Source organism: Mobula birostris, chromosome 19 (assembly GCF_030028105.1).
Source record: "Mobula birostris isolate sMobBir1 chromosome 19, sMobBir1.hap1, whole genome shotgun sequence".
Taxonomy (NCBI): Eukaryota; Metazoa; Chordata; class Chondrichthyes; order Myliobatiformes; family Myliobatidae; genus Mobula; species Mobula birostris.
Genome location: NC_092388.1, coordinates 10,473,771 through 10,494,664, shown reverse-complemented (window position 1 = coordinate 10,494,664; position 20,894 = coordinate 10,473,771). Strand labels below are relative to the sequence as shown.

At 40.6% G+C, this 20,894-nt stretch overlaps 1 protein-coding gene across 1 annotated transcript in view; it reads right to left on the bottom strand.

Moving 5' to 3' along the window:
* LOC140212299 (3-hydroxyisobutyrate dehydrogenase, mitochondrial-like) overlaps positions 1 to 20,894 on the bottom strand; it is a 151,326-nt gene that overhangs the window by 30,092 nt on the left and 100,340 nt on the right. Inside the window, exon 6 of the mRNA XM_072283003.1 lies at positions 19,717 to 19,793. Within this exon, the coding sequence (XP_072139104.1) occupies positions 19,717 to 19,793 (77 nt within the window). The remainder of the gene's footprint in view (positions 1 to 19,716; positions 19,794 to 20,894) is intronic.

The window sequence follows — 20,894 nt, the reverse complement described above, 5'->3', positions numbered from 1 at the left end:
GAAGTGCAGACTATCTATTGGATGGAAGTGACCAACAGCTCTGATAGAGGCAGATGCCAAGTTTTTAAGCTCACCAGTGGGAGGTGGTGCTTTAGCACTGCTGGCCCACCACCTCAAGGGAGTCTTGATTATAAGTGGGCCGAAACCCCTGAAGACAGGTGGCAGATCAACTGATGATCCCACTGGTGATAGCACAGGACAGTTAACATCTTAGTCCATGTGCATTTTGTAACTCTAAGTATATACCTCAGGATAAATATTATGTGGAGATTTGTGACAAATATGATTATATGATATATATGTACAGTATCTGAAATACATCTTATGGAAATGTTTGTTTGATGATGAAACTCAATAAAAAATAAATTACAGAAAAAAAAGAAACACAATACGATAAGTGGAGCAGGAACAATACATTTAATTGGGTGGTTACAGAACAGCATTGGACTGAAAATAGCCCTAAAGCTACAAACAAGGCTACTGCTTCGACCTTATCATTACATCAGAATTTGTTTTGTTATCACATATGATAATTCAATTTGCCAAAAGCAAAATTCAGCAGGTGAAATAACATTAAACACTCAGCAGGTGAGGCAGCATCAGAGGATGAGAATAAAAGATGTGAGCTCATCGAGTTGAAACATTTACTGCTTTCTCTTTCCACAGGTGAATCCTGACTAAATGAGTATTTCTAGCATTTTGTGCTTTTTCCACAAGTCACCTTGTTCTTCTGTAAACACCAGAATTCAATGACTGTACAAAAGATTTGCAAATGGTCTAAGTCGAGTTACAAGGAGATGCAAACATAGGAACTATCATACCCACTGTGTTCATAATTCCACTAAGTATAGTGTTATACTTGAATAAATGTGAACTGATTAAGATTAGAATCAAACATCTATCTTTAAACCGACATGGCAGGTTTCATTTCAGCTTTGTAAAATAAAACAATGAAATACACCAAATAATATTTAAATTCAAAATTGAGCTAGCATCCTTTGTTTTTAGAAAGAGCTGTTATGGGACTGTTTCCCGACTGCTTACCAAAATGACAAGGCACTGGTTTTACATACTAAATATTCCACAGCTTAGAAAATTTCTTTTAATGAACTGTTCCAAAACCCTATAAATCTCCATTGAATAATCTGCAATTACTCTGTTTTGCAGGGAATAATAACCTCCATATCTGATATTTCCTCATAATCTACAACTTGAACTCCATTAATATCATGGTGCACACTTTCCAATATATTTTCCTTTAGTGGATAGACCAAATGGCACACAGTACTTGAGCTTTGTATATCTGAGGTAATAACTGCATTACACTTTGACCAAAGACCCTTTATCTGAACTGCTTTTATTCTGATGAAGGTTCTTCGATGTGAAATGTTAACTCCATTATTCTTTCCACAGATGATATCTGATTTGCTCAGTATTTCCAGAATTTCCTGTTTTTTTAAATTATCTTTATATTGTAGCCTGAGGTGTACAGGTTTTCATTTTACTAGCTTCTTGGTTAACTTGTAATATCCGAGCATTACATTTTGATGATCTGTATGAATAGACATCTGATTTGCTTTGGAATTCCAGACTTTCGTTTAAAGCACAGTTGAAACAATAGAGCTCAAATCTATCCAATTTTGATCCAAAATATACATCCTCACCTTTACCTGTGCTAAAACACATTGGACACAGTCTTGTTTAATCACAGGGGTTCCCAACCTTTTCTTTTTGTGTCATGGACCAATACCATTAGGCAAGGGGTCCATAGACTCTACCTTGGGAACCCCTGATCTAACATAACTCTGATGTTCTGTTCTCTCACCTGCATTATTTATTAAGCAATTACACTTTGCCTGGTCTGCAAACTTAGATTTGCGTATGCTTATTGTGTGTCTGCGTCTTTATTAAATACAGTAATGAGAGAAGATAACATCACAGATTATTATGCACATAGTTAATTTAGACCTTCCTTGGTTGGTTTCAACCATGGATGCTGCACCACAGCTGTCTATGTACAAGCAAGCCAGTATGCAAGCCAACTCCTTTCCTTTCAGTAAGAGGACATATACATTAGCTCTACTTTTATCTTTCATCATGAAGCTAATCTCTGCTTGGAGCCAAAACTACAGTGTGGAAAACGCATAAAAAAATTTGTACACATATTCACTTCTCCTGATCTGGTCTCTTCTACTTGGGAGATCCAATACAGGTTGGATTACCATTCTGTGGAATGCCTGGCTTAGTCAGTACGCAGCATACTGAGATCTACTTGTCTGTGACTTAAAATCTCCATCCTACTTCCATGATGTTCCAATGAATTCCACCATAAGATTATGGAACAGCACCTCATTATCCAACAAATCACAATACAGCACACATTCTAACTTTGTTATGAAGTGCATAGGAGCAGTACCCTACCCGCTCCCTATTCCCAACTGGTTTTATTATTACGTTCTGTCTTTATTTACTTATTGTATTTAGAGAAACAGCATGATACCTCTTCCTAGAGATGCTGCCTGGCCTGCTGCGTTCACCAGCAACTTTGATGTGTGTTGCATGATAACAGGTCTTTCCAGCCCAACAAGCCTCTGCCACCTAGTTATTATGTGATAGTTATTTGCATACTAGTTTATGGAAGTTTCTGCTAAATCATAAAAGGCAAAGGAAAGAAAATTAAGACCATCATTTTCAAGATCATTAACAAAATGCTCCTTCTGCAGATTATAGAGACCATATAATTCAAGCCTTTGAGGAGGCAAAAATATTCTACACATATGTCTTGGTTCAGTTGATTACTTTTAATTATTTATTTATTGAGATACAATGTGGAATAGGCCCTCTGGCCCTTCGAGCTACACTGCCCAGCAACCTCAGATTTAATCTTAGTTTAATCACTGGCCATTTACAATGACCAATTAACCTAACAATCAGTACATAAGAACATAATAAATAGGAGCAGGAGTTGGCCACCTGGCCTGTCAAGCCTGTTCCGCCATTCAATAAGATCATGGCTGATCTGGCCATGGACTCATCTCCAGCTACCTGCTTTTTCCCCTGTAACCCTTAATTCCTCTACTATGCAAAAATCTATCCAACCTTGCTTTAAATATATTCACTGAGGTAGCCTCCACAGCTTCACTGGGCTGAGAATTCCACAGATTCTCCACTCTCTGGGAAAAGCAGCTCCTCCTCATCTTCGTCACAAATTTACTCCCCCGAATCTTGAAGCTATGTCCCCTAGTTCTAGTCTCACCTATCAGTGGAAACAACTTTTCTGCCTCTATCTTAGCTATCCCTTTCATAATTAAGCGTCGTTGGGACTGTGAGAGGAAACCAGAGCACCCAAAGGAAATCCATGCAGTCACAGGGAGAACATACAAAATCCTTACAGGCAGTGGCAGGTATTGAACCAGGGTCACTTGCACTGTAAAATGTAGTGCTAAATACTATACTACTATGCCACCTCTTTCATGCTTTAAAGTTGTGAGTTCAAGTTTCTTGACAGTATTATGAGCTCACAATATAACCTGGTCCTCAACTATGGTAACTTGGTAACTAAGTCTTGCTAAGCATAAAATATTTTTGAGTAGGATATGAATCAATGCAATACCCCCCTACAACCACCAGGCAACTGAACCAGCGTGGATAACTTCATTTACCACAACTCTGAACTGATCCTATGACCTACAGACACACTCTCAAGGCCCCTTTAGAACTCATGCTCTCAATATTTATAAAGTTTACCTTCTGCACATTGGTTGTTTGTCAATCAGTTTATGTTAACAGTTTTTCATAAAATTATGTTGCTTTCCTTTAGATGCCTGCAAAAGAATGAATATACGATCTGTTTGCTTGCTTTCGTTGTTTGCACAATTCGTGTTTTTTTCTCTCTGCACATTGGTTGCATTTTGGATGTTTTTCCCCAACGGGTTCAATTAAGTTTCCCAATGGGTTCAATGTAGCTGCCTGTAAGGAGACAAATCTCAAGGCTTTATAATTTATACATACTTTGATGACAAATTTACTTTGAACTCTGAACAAATCCAGAAAAGGAAATTCCTTTTAAAGCGATGGTCATCATTTTTCCATTGAGCCAACACCATTTTGCGTGCAGATAAGTTAGTCATTCATCTCAATATGTACAGGTATTTGTTGAGGGAGCTTGAGCAAAGCAAAAAGCAAACCTAATTAATAGGGCTCCACTTCATCACCATCACAGAGAAATCCAATCACCATGAAGGACTGGAGGTGTCTTTCCAAGTCAGGATGGTATGATCGAGATTCAGAGAGAAACCAGTGGCCGGCTTTTACCCAAGCCCTTGCTGCCCTTGTCTTTTCTCGGTGGTAAGTTTGTGCATTTAAGAGGTGGCAAGATACTCTGGGCAGGTAACTATTTTACGGATGACTCACAGCTGCTACTGGAGGGACTGAATGTTTAGGGTGAGGAATAAAGTTTCAAAATTCAAGATTCAAAAACCTTTATTGTCATTCTAACCGTACATCAGCTCTGCAGGGCAGAATGAGACAGCGTTTCTCAGGAGCAGTGCGATCATAACATAACAAATGCAACACTAAATAATAAACATAACAATAAATAGTAAAACACAACAGCCACATGTCAGTTAAAATCAGTTATAAGTGTCCAGTGCAATTTAAAAGTGTCCAAAGCAGAGCCAGGTGGAGCAGCTATTTAGCAGTCTGACTGTCTGTGGGAGGAAGCTGTTTAGTAGCCTTGTGGTTTTAGTTTTGATGCTCCTGTAACGTTTGCCTGATGGCAGAAGAACAAACAGTTCATGGAGAGGGTGTGAGGGGTCTTTAATGATGTACTGTGTCTTCTGGAGGCATCGACTCTGAAAGAGGTCTTGGACAGAAGGTAGAGAGACCCCAATAACCTTCTCTGCTCCCCTAACCACCCTCTTCAAGGCTTTTTTGTCGACAACACTGCAGCTGGAGTACCAGGTTGTGATGCAAAAGGTCAGCACACTCTCAACCACGCCTCTGTAGAATGTAGTTAAGATGTTAGTGGGGAGTGATGCTTGTTTAAGCTTCCTCAGAAAGTGCAATCTCTGCTGGGCCCATTTCACAATCCCAGTGGTGTTCCTGGACCAGGTGAGATTGTCCAAGATCTGCACCCCAAGGAACTTGATGTTTTCCACTCTCTCCACTGTGGAGCCGCTGATGCTGAGGGATGTGTGCTCAGGCTGATACAGTCTGAAATCGACGATCATCTCCTTGGGTTTGGTGATATTAAGCATCAAGTTGTTATCCCTGCACCAGCTCTCTAGGTGTTTGACCTCCTCCCTGTACATTGTTTCATCATTTTTGCTGATGAGCCCCACCACTGTGGTAACATCTGCAAATTTAATGATCAGGTTCTCCTTGAATCTGGCTGCACAGTCATGTGTTAGCAGTGTAAACAGCAATGGGCTAAGCACACAGCCTTGTGGGGATCCAGTGCTCAGTGTGATGGAGTCAGAGATGTTCCTGCCAACACGGACTGACTGTGGTCTCTCTGTCAAGAAATCCAGAATCCAGCGACACATGGCAGTGCTAAGGCCAAGCAGCGACAGCTTCTCCACTAGTCTCTGCGGGATGATGGTATTGAACGCTGAACTGAAATCGATGTACAGGATTCTGGCATAAGTGTCTTTGTTGTCCAAGTGAGAGAGAACTGTGTGCAGTGTGGTGGATATTGCGTCCTCCGTAGAGCGATTTGGACGATAAGCAAACTGTAGAGCTGATCAATCAGACTGTACTTGTCTGGTTGGCACTGGGCTTCTTAACAGCAAGCAAAGCGGGAAATACTCCATCAACACAGACACGAGGAAATCCACAGATGCTGGTAATCTAGAGCAACACAAACAAAATGCTGGAGGAACTCAGCAGGTCAGGCAACATCTATGGAAATGAATAGGGAGTCAATTTTTTGTGTCAATACCCTTCTTCAGGACTCAGAAGGTAGGGAGAAGACCCCAGAATAAAAAATGGGGTGGGGGTGGGGAAGGGGAATAGCTAGAAGGTGATAAGTGAAGCCAAGAGGATAGAAAAGATCAAGTGCTGGAATCTGATAGGGGAGGAGAGTGGACCATAGGAGAAAGGGAAGGAGGAGGGGACAAGGGGGAGGTGATGGGCAGGTGAGAAGAGGTAAGAGGCCAGAATAGGAATAAAAGAAGAGGGGAGGGGAAGGGAAATACTTTTTGCCAGAAATCTGGAGGAACAAACATGAAGTGCTGGAGAATCTCAGTAGGTCAGGCAGCATTAAAGGAGAGGAATAAACAGATATTTCAGGTCGAGACCCTTCATCAGAACTGGCAAGGAAGGTGAAAGAAGACGTCTTCGCCCAAAACGTCGACTGCTTATTCCTCTCTACATGCTGCCTGACCAGCTGAGTTTCTCCTGCATTTTGTGTGCCTTACTCTGGATTTCCTGTATCTGCATAATATCTTGTGTTTATTGACGGCACAGTTTCTATCAGTGCACCGCTGGGAATACCTTCCAGACAAGGGCTCCGTCCATAGCTGATGGTGGAACTTAACAGCCTTCTCAATCATGTGGGCAGCCCTGTCTTGAGTTTAGTCAGATCAAACATTCCATCATGCTATTGCCTTGTACGTCGTAGATGATGGGAATGTTTAGTGGCATTAGAAGGGCAGGCAGTCATCTGAGGATACCCGATCACCCAGCGGATATTGTAGCCATGGTCCAGCTGAATTTCTTGTCAGTAGTTACTCTAGGATATTAATGGAGGATTTGTGATGATAATGCTGGGGAATAAGAAGAGTAGATAGTTAAACTCTCCCATGGCCATTTCCCGGCACTGTTGTGGCATAAATGTTATCTGCAACTCATTAATTAGTCTGTTCTTGAATCTTGCTGAGTTGCAGCAAGTGGAATTGAATAAAACAGATCAGCAGTAAAGCCCTGAATTCTGATTTTAGATTAATCTGGACTAGGCTGATTTTTTTATTTAGAGATGCAGCACAGTAACAGGCCCTTCAGCCCAATGAGCTTGTGCTGCCCAATTACACCCACATGACCAATGTCCACATCAGCAGTGGAAAAGGATGAGCAACTTTAAGTTCAATTCAAGTTTATTTGTCCGTAAAACCATAAGACCATAAGACACTGGAGCAGAATTAGGCCAATCGACCCATCGAGCCTGCTCTGCCATTCCATCATGGCTGATCCCAGATCCCACTCAATCCTATACATCCACCTTCTTGCCATATCCCTTGATGCCCTGACCAATCAGGAAACTACAACTCCCGGCCTTAAATATACCCATGAACTTTGCCTCCACTGCAGTCTGTGGCAGAGCATTCGACAGATTTAATACTCTCTCACTAAAAAAAATTCCTCCTTACCTCTGTTCTAAAAGGTCGCATCTCTATTTTGAGACTGTGCCCTCTAGTTCTGGATACCAGCACCATGGGAAACATCCTCTCCACATCCACCCTATATAGTTCTTTCAACATTTGGTAGGTTTCAGTGAGATTCCCCCACCCCACTTCCCCGCATTCTTCTAAATTCCAGTGAGTACAGGCCCAGGCTGCCATACGCTCCTCATATGATAACCCCTTCATTCCCAGAATCATCCTTGTGAACCTCCTCTGGACTCTCTCCAACGACTACACATCCTTTCTGAGAGATGGGGCCCAAAACTGTTGACAGTACTCCAAGTGCAGCTAGACTAGTATCTTATAAATGCTCAGCATTATCTTCGTGCTTTTATATTCTATTCCCCTTGAAATAAATGCCAATATTGCATTTGTCTTCTTTACCACAGACTCAACCTGTAAATTAACCTTCTGAGAGTCTTGCATGAGGATTCCTAAGTCACTCTGCACCTCTGACATTTGAACCTTCTCCCCATTTAGATAACAGTCCGCATTAATGTTCCTTTTACCAAAATGTATTATCTTACATTTTCCAACACTGTATCCCATCTGCCACTTTTCTGACCATTCTTCCAGTTTGTCTAAGTGCTGCCGCAATCACATTGCTTCCTCAGCATTACCTACCCCTCCACTTATCTTCATCCTTCAACCATACATGAATACAGCCAAACGTAACAGTGTAACTCCAGGGTCAAGGAGCAAAACACTGTGTCAACAGTCACACACAGATAGCAAGCACAAATGTCATCACAAAAGAGTCCCAAAACACGCTCCCTCAGTCCACAGTTGACCACAATAGAACCCGTCTCGCACTGAGCAAACACCCGGGGGGGGGGGGGGGGGGTGGTGCCAACTCCAGCCAGGAAGAGGCACCACACCCACCCCGTGGAGCACACTGACTCCGGGACAACAAGCACATATGGAATATCAGTAAAATACGACGCAGAATATACCTATATATAGTCCAGAGTCCCCAGCCCATCGAAATCGTCAGTCTATCACAATAGAGCTCGTTTCCCACTGAGTGAACACGGGGGGGTCAGCTCTGACTCCAGCCTGGACACTGCATCACACCCCCAGTAGATCACACCGACCCCGACGCCCACCAGGCGTCACTGCAGCTTCAGGCCCAGTCCTCAAATATACCAGCACATATAGAATATTAGTAAAATGCAACCACGCAAAATATACATGAATATAGCCCAGACCTTTCAGTCCATTGAAGTCTTCAGTTGACTACAAATGTGCCACGTTGCCCCCAGTAGAGTGCACCAGCTTGGACGCCTCTCCCCCTAGTGGCTGTAAAGCAGGCGACCCCGCGGCTTAAGGCCTAGTCCTCGCTACGACCGAGCCCAGGCTCCTCCCCCGCCATCCACGGCTGCCCTCATCCAATAAATCAGCGAACTGAACTTGCAGAATACCAGATCAACAATGTCTAAAGGGATCGAGAAAAGCAACCATGATGGCCACTTGCTGTTGAGCCCGTAAGCCTCCTTCGGCCCGAGCAGCAGCATGTTGCGCAGCTCCTTCATTCCTGAGTGTCAACACCTCAGGGGATCCATCCTGGGCCCAGCACAGTGATGCAAGTGCACCGACGGAGAAGGCACACCAGCGACTCTACTTTGTAAGGAGCGTTAGCAGATTTGATATTTCATCAAAGAGTCCTGCAAATTTCTTTAGATGTACAGTGGATAGCACTCTGACTGGCTGCATCACCGCCTGGTCTAGAGGCTCTAATGCACAGTTTCCCCAATGCATTGTTGCCGCAAATGGTCGCAGACTCAGCCGGCTGCATCACGGGCACAACCCTCCCTACCTTCGAGAATGTTTCAAGAAACCGTAACTCAAGGTGGTGATATCCATCACCAAGAACGCTCTGGGACATGCCCTCTTCTTGTCACTACCCTCAGGATGGAGCCTGAAGACCAACACCCAATAATTCAGAAATAGCTTCTTCACCTCTGCCATCAGATTTCTGAACAGGCCATGTAGAAGCCACGTCAATTGGATTTTGTGTTGTGCATTTTTTATGGGTAATTTGTCATGCTGTTGAAGCGAATGAATATAATTATGTATTCATGCTTTGCCTTAGTTAGTTGGTCTTGTCTAGTTGAAAGGGTTTGGGCCATGGGTGATTTTTTTTTGTTGACAAAATGTAGCAGTTGTTGGAAAACAAATAAAAACCACTGAGAGATTGAGCACGGGAGTAAGCACAGTACGAACCACTTCCACTTAACTAAGCTCCAAGTCAAAAAAAAAGAGTACGTTCAATCACTTATTACAGAACCAGCAAAGACGAACAATCATATAGTGACAAGAAACTAATCAAACTAAAATTAACGATTATAGCAAAGATTGTAAATAAGCTAAATAATGAAATAGGCTTTCCAATTAGCACCAACATTGCTTAGTTACACTAACTGGAACACTTATTTTATCATTTCGCTTATTTACAACCTTCGCTCCATTGCTAATTTTAGTTTCATTAATTTCTTATCCATATCAATTTGTTCACCTTTGCTGGTTATGTAATGAAGGGTTGAACGTAGTTTATTTGATTTTGAGCTTAGTTATTTGGAAGCGTGTCATACAGTGACAAATCCCTCACTCAGTCTCTCAGCAGTTTTGTTTTGTTTTCAAGTTACCACAACAGTATAGTCCATGAATCCATGAGCACAGCCTTTTTCTTTTTTGCACTATCTATTTTACAATTTACAGTAATTTTGATTCTCTGCACTTTACTGCTGCTGCAAAACAGCAAATTTCACATCTTATAAGACTGACAGTAAAGCTGATTCTGAAGGGTCCTTTTCCGTCCTGTACAAGTCTAAGATAATGCAGAACTTACATTTTAATTGTCCACCATTTACAAGTCGATAAATCTTGTCCATTTTAGTTTGATTTTGGTAACTAAAACTTCATCTACTTTCATTCCTCACTGAAAAGATTAACGAATCTTATGAATCTATCCAATTCACAGATGGAAAAAAATGATACTTCTGAGAAACACATTGTTGAGATAGTCTGTGTAATGCTATATATCACTCCTCACTTGCACCCCACCCACTGCAAAATCTCTCCACAAAATGTGAGCGTTATCTGTATTAACATTATGACTATTGTGACAATTCCATTTTTATTTTCTTGTTCATTTACAAGGGATTTGCAATTGGGAAGATGCTTTTCTGTCTGGCTTCAAATGATCCACAATATTAAGCTGCCAAAGCTATATTTCTCATTTAAACATTAAAATGATCAGTATATTGCAGTAAGTGGATTTTAATAGGTAGCAACAAAATAATTTGTGGAATATACATGGCAAAACTAGTACTCTGCACTTTGTTAATCTACAATTTCAATAACTGAATAAAGATTGCAATTGTCTTTTCCAGAGGGTTGCTTTTAAAATGTAAATGGCAAAATATATTGACAATCCAATTAGTCTCTTCTGGCTTAACTCCTCTTTTATTTCTGTTTCATGATGACAACTTAATAGGTAGAAAATGGCCTCACATCTGAGGCAAGGCCACGGTAGCTGAGCAATTACATCCTCAGATTATAAAAAAATAGCTTGATCAGTAAATATTGTTGCATTAAAACTGCAATTGCAAAATTAAATCTGCAGCTCTGCGTTGACAGAACTAACCCATTCAAGAACATAAAACAGCACAGCACAGGAACAAACAGGCCATTCGGCCACAATGTTGTGCTGAACCAACTAAATTAGTAATCATATGTCCAACCCTTCAGCCTACACAATGTCCATATCCTCCCATTTTCCTCACATTCATGTGACTATCTAACCATCTCTCAGAAGTTCCTAATATATCTGCGTCTACTATCACCCCAGGCAGTGTATTCCAGGCACTCATCACTCTCTGTGGAGGGGAAATTATCCTGCCCCTCACATTTTTGAAATACCCCCTCTCAGCTTAAATGCATGCCCACTGGTATTAGACATTTCAACTTTGGTGCGGGGGGGGGGGGAGTACTGTCTGCCTACTCTATCTATGCCTCTTATAATCTTACATACCTTCGAATGAAGAATACTATTAAATTACAGAAATAAATATATTTTAAATAAAGTAAATTAAATGAGCAGTGCAAAAAGAGAGAACAACAAAGAAAGAAAGTGAGGTAATGTACAAGGATTCATTGTCCATTCTGAAATCTGACAACGGAGGGGATTAAGCTGATCGTACAACATTGAAACTAGAACAGAACAGAACAGGAACAGGCCCTTCGGCCTACAAAGCTGTGCTGAACAAATTAACTGAGTAATCAAATAGCTAACTAATCCCTTCTCCCCACACAACGTCTCTACCCTTCCATTTTCCTCACATAAATGTGTCTAACTAAACGTCTCATAAAAGTCCCTAATGTTTCTGTCTCTACCACCACCCCAGACAGTGCGTTCCAGGCACCCACCAGTCTGTATAGGAAAATTTGCCCCTCATATCCCCTTTAAATTACCCTTAAATGCATGCCCTCTAGTATTACATATTTCAGCCCTTAGAAAAAGATACTGTTGGTCTACTCTATGTAAAAGAGAAATGTAGAGAAAGCAATTAAGATTGTCATTAGATGCAAGAATAGTGCTTGCATGATGCACGTTGATCACTCACTATACCACTGAAAAGAAAATTAGGTTCATTTTGTGTTTAAAGATTTAAATCATAGATTCACGTGCCTCTAAATCTCTGAGATCTCTGTTCCTAAACCCTAATCTGAGCACTAACTCCCCTCTCTGTCCCCAAAACTATCCTCACAAACCCAAAAAAAAACACAATTAAAAAACAACTAAATCTGAGCCACGACCTCATTGGACATCACAGTTCGGCGCCACCTTTATGTCCGTGGTTAACCCTGTTGATTGATAAAAGGGCAACCAGTCTTCATATCAAATCAGTAATACATCTTTGATCCATAATCTCTCAGTATTTATTACACATGTAGTGGTTATGGGTGCCATTAGGTTGAGGAAGACATTCATTAAAAAAAATCCACAGAGGTGAGGCAATTTCTTTCCTTCAAAGAATTAAGAGTCTCTGGAACTCTCATCCTTAAGGGGCTGTAGAATCAGAACATTTGAATACTTTTAAGAGAAGAGATATACACTCAGTGGCCACTTAGTGCCAAATGGCCTAATTCTGCTCCTAAACAGACCATAGAAAACCTTCAGCACATTACAGCCCTTCGTCCCACAATGTTGTGTTGACCATGTAACTTACTCTAGAAGCTGCCTAGAATTTCCCATCCGCATAGCCTTCTAATTTTCTAAGCTCTTGTGTACCTCTCTAAGAGGCTCTTAAAAGACCCTGTTGTATCTGCCTCTACCATCTTATCTGGCAGTGCATTCCACGCACCCACCAGTCTCGGTGTGCATCACCACTCTCTATGTGAAATATCTTATGGTCTTAGTAAGTGTATCGGTAAACCTGCCCGTTAATACAAATATCTAATCAGCCAAGCATGTGGCAGCTACTTAATGCATAAACACATGCAGACATGGTCAAGAGGTTCAGTTGTTGCTGAGACCAAACATCAGAATGAGGAAGAAATTTGATCTAAGTGGCTTTGACCCTGGAATGACTGTTGGTGCCAAACGGGGTGGGTTTGAGCATCTCAGGAGTTGCTGATCTCCTGTGATGTTCATGGAGAACAGTCTCTAGAGTTTAGAAAGAATGGTGTGAAAAGCAAAAAAAAATCCAGTGAGCTGCAGTTCTGTGGGCTATAATACCTTGTTAATGAGAGAGGTCAGAGGAGAATGGCCAGACTGGTTCAAGTTGACAGGAAGGCGACAGTAACTCAAATAACCACATGTCACAACAGTGATGCGCAGAAGAGCATTTCTGAATGCACAACACGTCTAACCTTGAGGTGGATGGGAGAAAAGCAGCAGAAGACCACACCGGATTCCACTCCTGAACTAATAACGCACCCACTGAGTGTACATAGACATTTTTATTTATTGAGATACAGTGCAGAATCGGCCCCTCTGGCCATACCACCCACTAAACCCCCGATTTAATTTGCGCCTAATCACAGAACAATTCACAATGACCAATTAACCTACCAACTGCTATGTCTTTGGACTGTGGGAGGAAACTGGAGCACCTGGAAGAAACCCATGCGGTCACAAAGAGAACATACAAACTGCTTACAGGCAGTGGTGGAAATTGAACCCAGTCACCTGTATGTAGAGCATTGTGCAAAGTTTCCAAAGGGATCCATCATGGATTTATTAGATAGAGGAGCGAGACTAAAAACCAAGGGCTCATATGAATGGTGCAGAAAGACAAAAATGGGTTATTTCAATAAACTGCAGCTTTACAAACTCTTAACTTATTCAAAGATCCATGATGTAGTTCTTCTGGGGTAACAACAATATACTATGTACAACTGAACATAAACACAAGAGATTCTGTAGATGCTGGAAAATCAGAACACCACAAAGTGCTGGAGGAACTCAGCAGGTTAAGCAGCATGTACCGGGAACAGGGTATCACAACCTTTTTTATGCCATGGACCTATAACCATTAGGTAAGGGGTCCATGGACTCCAGGTTGGGAACCCTTGATGGAGAGGATAAACAGTTGGTGTTTGGGGCCAGACTTTTCATCAGGACTCCTGGTCCTCTTGGAAGGGTCTCAGCACAAAGCGTCGACTGTATATTCCTCTCCATAGATGCTGCCTGACCTGCTGAGTTCCTCCAGCACTTTGTGTGCAGTAAAGTTCTGCACTGTGGCCAGTGCAGAGGATGGAATGAAGTTTCCATTGGCAGATATCGCTCTCACCTGTCAACATCAGCTGTGAATGGGAACACACTTAACTGGGATAACTCTGAATGCCAGGCTCTCAGAAGAAATAACAGAGAGCATTCACGGAAATGTACTAAATGTAAAAAGCAAAACACCTCCACAAAAGCTGAAAGAATTGGTTTAAAGCAAAATTGGTAACAGACTTTTAAATCGGCCTTCATTCAGAAAAGTATTAAAAACAATGCAAGGGAAATGTGGTAGTAACATAGAGGCAGCTCTGATTGCTGTTTTTTAATGGTAGATACACATTGGAAATACAGTTTAAAATGGAGACATTTATTTCACTAATTAATCAACCATTGCGGCTGTGCTGCTTTGATTAGTACTTGCTTTACCTAAGGGATTGTAGAGGGAGGAAAACAGGAAGTTGAACTGAGCTGGAAACAGAAATAGGCCTTGGAACTAGTGACACTGATTTGTGTATTTAATTTGTTTTACAGCTTTCATATTATAAAATCTGACAATAATTATTAAAACCATCCATTCAAAAGTATATTTTCATTTGGAATAGAAAAAAGCAACTATACATGCTGTTACTTAGAATATTAAAATGTTATATTTTTAGCCCGTTATTCACAACAGGCATATACTGCAAACACAGTGACACTGAATAAGAATGCATTTTGTATTCTTTAAGAATGAAAGAAGAAGATTAAAGGCCAGATTTATTTTGTCACACTTCCAAGAGGTCCAAAACTTTGTCGTGGTTTGGAGGCTTGCATGCCTCAATGACCGAGAGAGTCACCTTGGCTGGAGTCAGGGCTTTATGCTTTGGCTCTTGGTAGGGTCACCCATGCTAAACAGGTCCATCCATCCTCCAAGTTTGGGGGCGGAGGGGGGTTTGTTCAGCTCAGAGCTAACAGACCTGACTGATCAAACAAAATTGTTACAGAAACAGCAACGAAGAATCCTTCTACATCTGTCTCCGATGGTATTCCTGACTCTCCAGCCAAAACTTGCATGGCTGATAGTAATGAAAAACCAGGAAGTTGCGAATGGCACATTGAAGGCAGCCCTGAACACCACCAGAGATGGCCTTCATTGCTGCCCAAAATGCCAGCAGTGTAATGGGCAGTAGGCCAAGTTAATTGTCACATGTACATCAAAACATAGAGTGAAATGCGTCATTTATGTCAAATCAAATCAGCGAGGGTTTTAAAACGCAAACACGAGGAATTCTGCAGATGCTGGAAATTCAAGCAACACACATCAAAGTCGCTGGCGAATGCAGCAGGCCAGGCAGCATCTCTAGGAAGAGGTACAGTTGACGTTTCAGGCCGAGACCCTTTGTCAGGACTAACTGAAGGAAGAGCTAGTAAGAGATTTGAAAGTTGGAGGGGGAGGGGGAGATCCAAAATGATAGGAGAAGAAAGGAGGGGGAGGGATGGAGCCAAGAGCTGGACATTTGATTGGCAAAAGGGATATGAGAGGATCATGGGACAGGATTTTGCTGGGGACAACCCACTAGTGTTGGCACACTACTGGTGCCAATAGCATGTCCACAGTTTACTAACCCTAACAATACACATTTAGAATGAGGGAGGGCACCAGAGCACCTGGAAGAAACACACGCGGTCACGCCAGTGCTGTATACCATTACTCTAACCGCCGTGCACCTGTGCCGTAGTTGTGCAATAATTACCCTAATACACCAACCTTCTATGCAAGTATTTATGACTCTTCTTGAAGATTCTCAAAATGTGGTATTGCAAAAATATTAGCTCTCAAAATATGAGTTCAATTCTGCACTATGTTAAACACTAAAGAAATTATAGTAACAACATCAAAATTTCCAATTAAAATTAAAGAGCACATAATCCAGATTTTTTAAAATTCCTTTCAGTGTGGAGAGTTTTTTTTTCAAAAGAGCTAACCTCATCTGATCACATATTGTGGTTTTTGCTGTTGCTGTGGTTGGAACTATTGGTGAAATTATATTATTTTAGGCAGGTCAAATATCAAATGTGCACAGGGTCATGTTGGAATAGTATCAATTCATAGATTTGAAGGAGTAATACAGCAAAAAAAAAATCCCTCCCCTAAAGAAGAGGTTCCCAAATGGGGACTAAAGACCGCCTAGTTAATGGTAAGGTCCACGGCATACAAAAACATTGGGAACTCTGCCCTAGAGATTCGTCTCAAAAACGCTATGGTTAATTCATCACTTCATCCTTTGAGTATTGAACAATAAAAGCAATGAGTATTGAACAATAAAACCAATGGGAAATGAAACCAGTCAGTACAAACAACATGTCCACTTTTCAGTAGCTAAGCTGCTTCGAAATTACTTGGATTATCATCATGAATGCAATTCTTTGGTAATGAGTTTTCAACAACTTCTGTCTTTAAATTATGGACAAACAAAAAGCACTCTTACTTATAGGAATTGCTAATGATAATTGAGCAAAAACTCAATTATCAGTAGCATTTGCCATAAGTAAATCTTATAACAATTGACTATAAGTCAATTGACAAAACTGAAAAATTCTCAAGTATGATGCACATCAGAAAATATTAATCTTGAGACCAGAAGTAATAGTTTTACAAACTGAAAAGGCATTTCAAAGGCAAATCAAACCAAACTAACTTGACAGTATTGTTTGATGAAGTAGCTTGAAGGTTCAAGAACAATATGTATTTGGTAATATAATGTCACACAATAGAGGGTAGGAGACATGCATCTATTTTCTGCCTGTATTATATTTGTATTGCGTGTTTATTATAGGTTACGGTAATTTGTCATGTGGGTTTGGGCATGGTAGAAGCAAATGAGTAGAGTCACGTATTCATGCTTTGTTCTCATTAGTTTAGGTTAGTTGAGAGGAAGTAAGTGAGGGATGATTTTTTTTGTTGACTGCCAATTACTCTTATTCCACTTATTTCGTTACATTACTAATTTGGTTATGCTAATTTCTAATATCACTATACAAGATGGTTTGTCTTAACTGGTTTCTTAATGAAGAACATACTTTTCCACTTGGAACTCAGTAATTTGGAAGTGCGTCATACAGTGTCGCATCTCTCGCTCTCTCTCAACGGCATTGGTCTATTTTTTAAGTAACTGCTACATTAAAAGTGAAGCCAAAGAAATAAAGAAGGATCTGTGGTATCTTGGATAGAAAACTAGTGAACAGATTGGTGGTGAAAGGTTGTTCTTGGAAATACTTCTCAAGGCAAAGCAATCAGTGATTGGAAGAAGATACCCAGGAAATTAACAGGGCTGGATACCGAAAAAAATACAGCTCTGAGGGATACAGGGCTGGAGAAGAATTTGGTAGAAAATGTAAAGATAAGATGGAAAATGGAAGGAAGAACATGGGGACAATGTAACAAAATAAATAATTTAAAATTTGTAAGGCATCTTTGGACTGGCAACCAAATTAGTCAACAAGGTTGAGCGTGATGAGCAACGTGGATCTTTTAACAGGCTTATATTTAGGCCAAATTCTAAGAATTGTGGATTATGGAGATTATAAAGCTCATGATTTTGCAAGTTCAGTGAACAAAAATTAGCAAGGGGACAAAACAAACCATGACAATGAAGTGAAAGAACAGTTTTATTTTGCGAGAGAACAAACAGAGGTAGTAGCTCAACTTCATTTCCAATAGGACACAGAAGTCCCAGCATAATCACAACAATACCTCCAGTAGCCATAGAACCAATGTGGAAAGTATGAAGCTTTCGGTAGAGAGTAATGGGAATGGTAAACATAAAATTAACACAAGGCTGTAATCCATCTAAAGCAGGATGTTAGAGAAGATTAATTTTGGATGCTCTATGTTACAGGTTATCAGTGTACATGATGAACCCATTCCACATCTTTGAAAGTGCATGTGGAAAGGGGGAGGGGGCAATATTTTTATTATTATTCATTGAGGGCAAGTGGATGTCACTGAGATGGCCAACATATAATACTGCATGCCCTTAATGACTCTTCAACCAAGTAGAACATTTATTTATTTATGTTACTTCAGAGAAAAACCATGAGCCAAAGACAAAGAAGCATCTGGTTCACCTTTAAACATAATTGGTAAAGACTACAGACTTCCTTCTCCAATAAGTACGAGCTCATTTGATGCATTTTAATGGCAATGATAAAAATCTCATTCCAAAATTATTTAATGATGGCTAGTACTGAGGCAGAAAGGAACGATATTGCATAGCAATTAATTGGAAGTCAGCAATCAGGGCAAATGGATTCCATGATAAAGGTAATATTTAGAGATCTCATTGACCATAAGACAGAGGAACAGAATTAGGCCACTTGTACATCAAGTCTGCTCTTCCATTCCATCATGGTTGATCTTGGATCCCACTCAACCCCACACACCTACCTTCTCGCCATATCCTTTGATGCCCAGACTGATCAAGAAACGATCAACTTCCACCTTAAATATATCCACGGACTTGCCCTCCACCACAGATGCTGTATAGCAGAGCATTCCACAGATTTACTACTCTCTGGCTAAAAAAATTCCTCCTTACCTCTGTTCTAAAGGGTCGCCCCTCAATTTTGAAGCCATGCCCTCTAGTTTTCGATATCCCACCAGAGGAAACATCCTCTCCACATTCATCGTATCTAGTCCTTTCAACATTCGGTAGGTTTCAATGAGATCACCCTGCATTCTTCTAAATTCCAGTGAGTACAGGCCCAAAGCTGCCAAACGCTCCTCTTATGTTAACCCCTTCATTCTTGGAGTCATCCTCATTTACCTCCTCTGGACTTTCTCCAATGACAACAGATCCTTTCTGAGATATAGGGCACAAAACTGTTGCGGCCTGACTCTTGTCTTATGCAGGCTCAGCATCATCTCCTTACTTTTATATTCCATTCCCCTTGAAATAAATGCCAACATTGCATTTGCCTTCTTTACCACAGTCTCAACCTGTAAATTAACTTTCTGGGAGTCTTGCACGAGGACTCCTAAGTCTTTCTGCACCTCTGATGTTTGGACCTTTTCCCCATAACCTTTGATGCCCTTATTAATCAAGAAACTAACAACCTCTCAACTAAATATACCTGGTCTCCACAGCACAGTACTGTTATCTATATTTTGCACAGTAGTGTATGTGTGTGTGTATATATCTTAATGCAATTTATAGTTTTTACATATTGCACTGGGCTGCTGCAGCAAAACAACAAATTTCATGACATATATTCGTGACATTAAACCTGATTCTGAAATAAACTTTCAGGAATTCTTTATCCCTTGTACGTATGTCAACGATATTAAACCTGACTCTGATTCTGATTCTAATACTCTCATCATTCGAGCTAAGAAATTCCAAAGCATTTTCAGCACAAAAGTTAGGAGCTCTGGATGCTGGGTGAGCTGACAATCTCAAGACTGAAACATGTATTTCTTGTTCTATAAAGGCATCAGCAGATTTCAGTCAAAAGTGGCCACAACTGCAACAATCAGAACAAAATGAATAAGGATGGTGTTCGTTGGTCATGAGGGAGAAGGAAAAATAGAACAAAAGTCTATCAAACCTGATTCCCAGATTCATTGTTTCAGCGGTTCCAATCATACTAATTGCGAGAAGCATGTTGTTACAGATCTTTGCTGCCTAGAATTAACAAAAACAATGCAGAAAAATGGTAAATATGAAATTTAATTATGAAATTTTAAATAAGCTTAAGGCCCTTACTACTGAAACACATTTGGTGCAGAAGAATAGTCCTCCCAGCCTAGGGTGAAATTTAATTTTGGCAATAATTTAAGAGACAACAGAAAATTAGTAGCTTGTTGGCCAGCTTCTGCTGCAATGTGTTCCAATGACTTTCAGCAGGATGCAAAGTGATCTGTTGATTCACTGCCACCAATTATAATACTCCACAGTCAAAGCCAAAATAATTCTACTTTCAAAAAGTCCACTCAAAACGGGTAAGTACAGTTTTCCAAATCGGTACCATAAGCGGTAAGGATTGATGCTATTGGCAATGGCATTCAGTTAAATTCTAGTGGCATCTGAAGGAATTTTATTTTTTCTCCCAGTGACCATGTGGGTTTTCTCTAGGTGGTCCGGTTTCCTCCCATGGTCCAAAGACGCATCAGTTAGTAAGTTAATTGGTCATTGTAAATTGTACTGTGATTAGTCAAGTGTTAAGTAGGTGGGTTGTTGGGTTGGAAAGGCCAGTCCTGCACTGTATTTCTCAATAACTAAATAATTTTTAAAAATAACAAATAAATCAAATGTCCAAATTATAAACTGGTAAGTACGCCTGCAAATCAAGGCCACGTGTGTTAATTTACCAGGTCTGTCCTCATGCATTTGAAAAAAAAATCAGTTCCAAAGAACTTGAAAAATTCGAAAAATATAGCTGCTAAAGTGAGATTGTTAAATACTCCTGCTTGAGTGGGCATTTGTTTTTATCAAGTTTATTTATTTCCATCACTGAACTTTTCCCAAAACCTATGGACTCACTTTCCAGGTTCACAGGTTCATTTTAATGTTAAAATATGCATGTACCATACATCTCTGATATTTGCCTCCTCCAGATAGCCATTAAATACAGAAAGACCCTGGGTGTTCACGGAAGAAAAGACAACTTACCGCCCCCCCCCCACAAAAAAGAAACAAAACTCAGACCACAAAAGTACCCCTTCCTCCACAGCAAAAAGGCCATTATTACAATCACCAATCCCCAACATGCTTACTCGCAGAAAA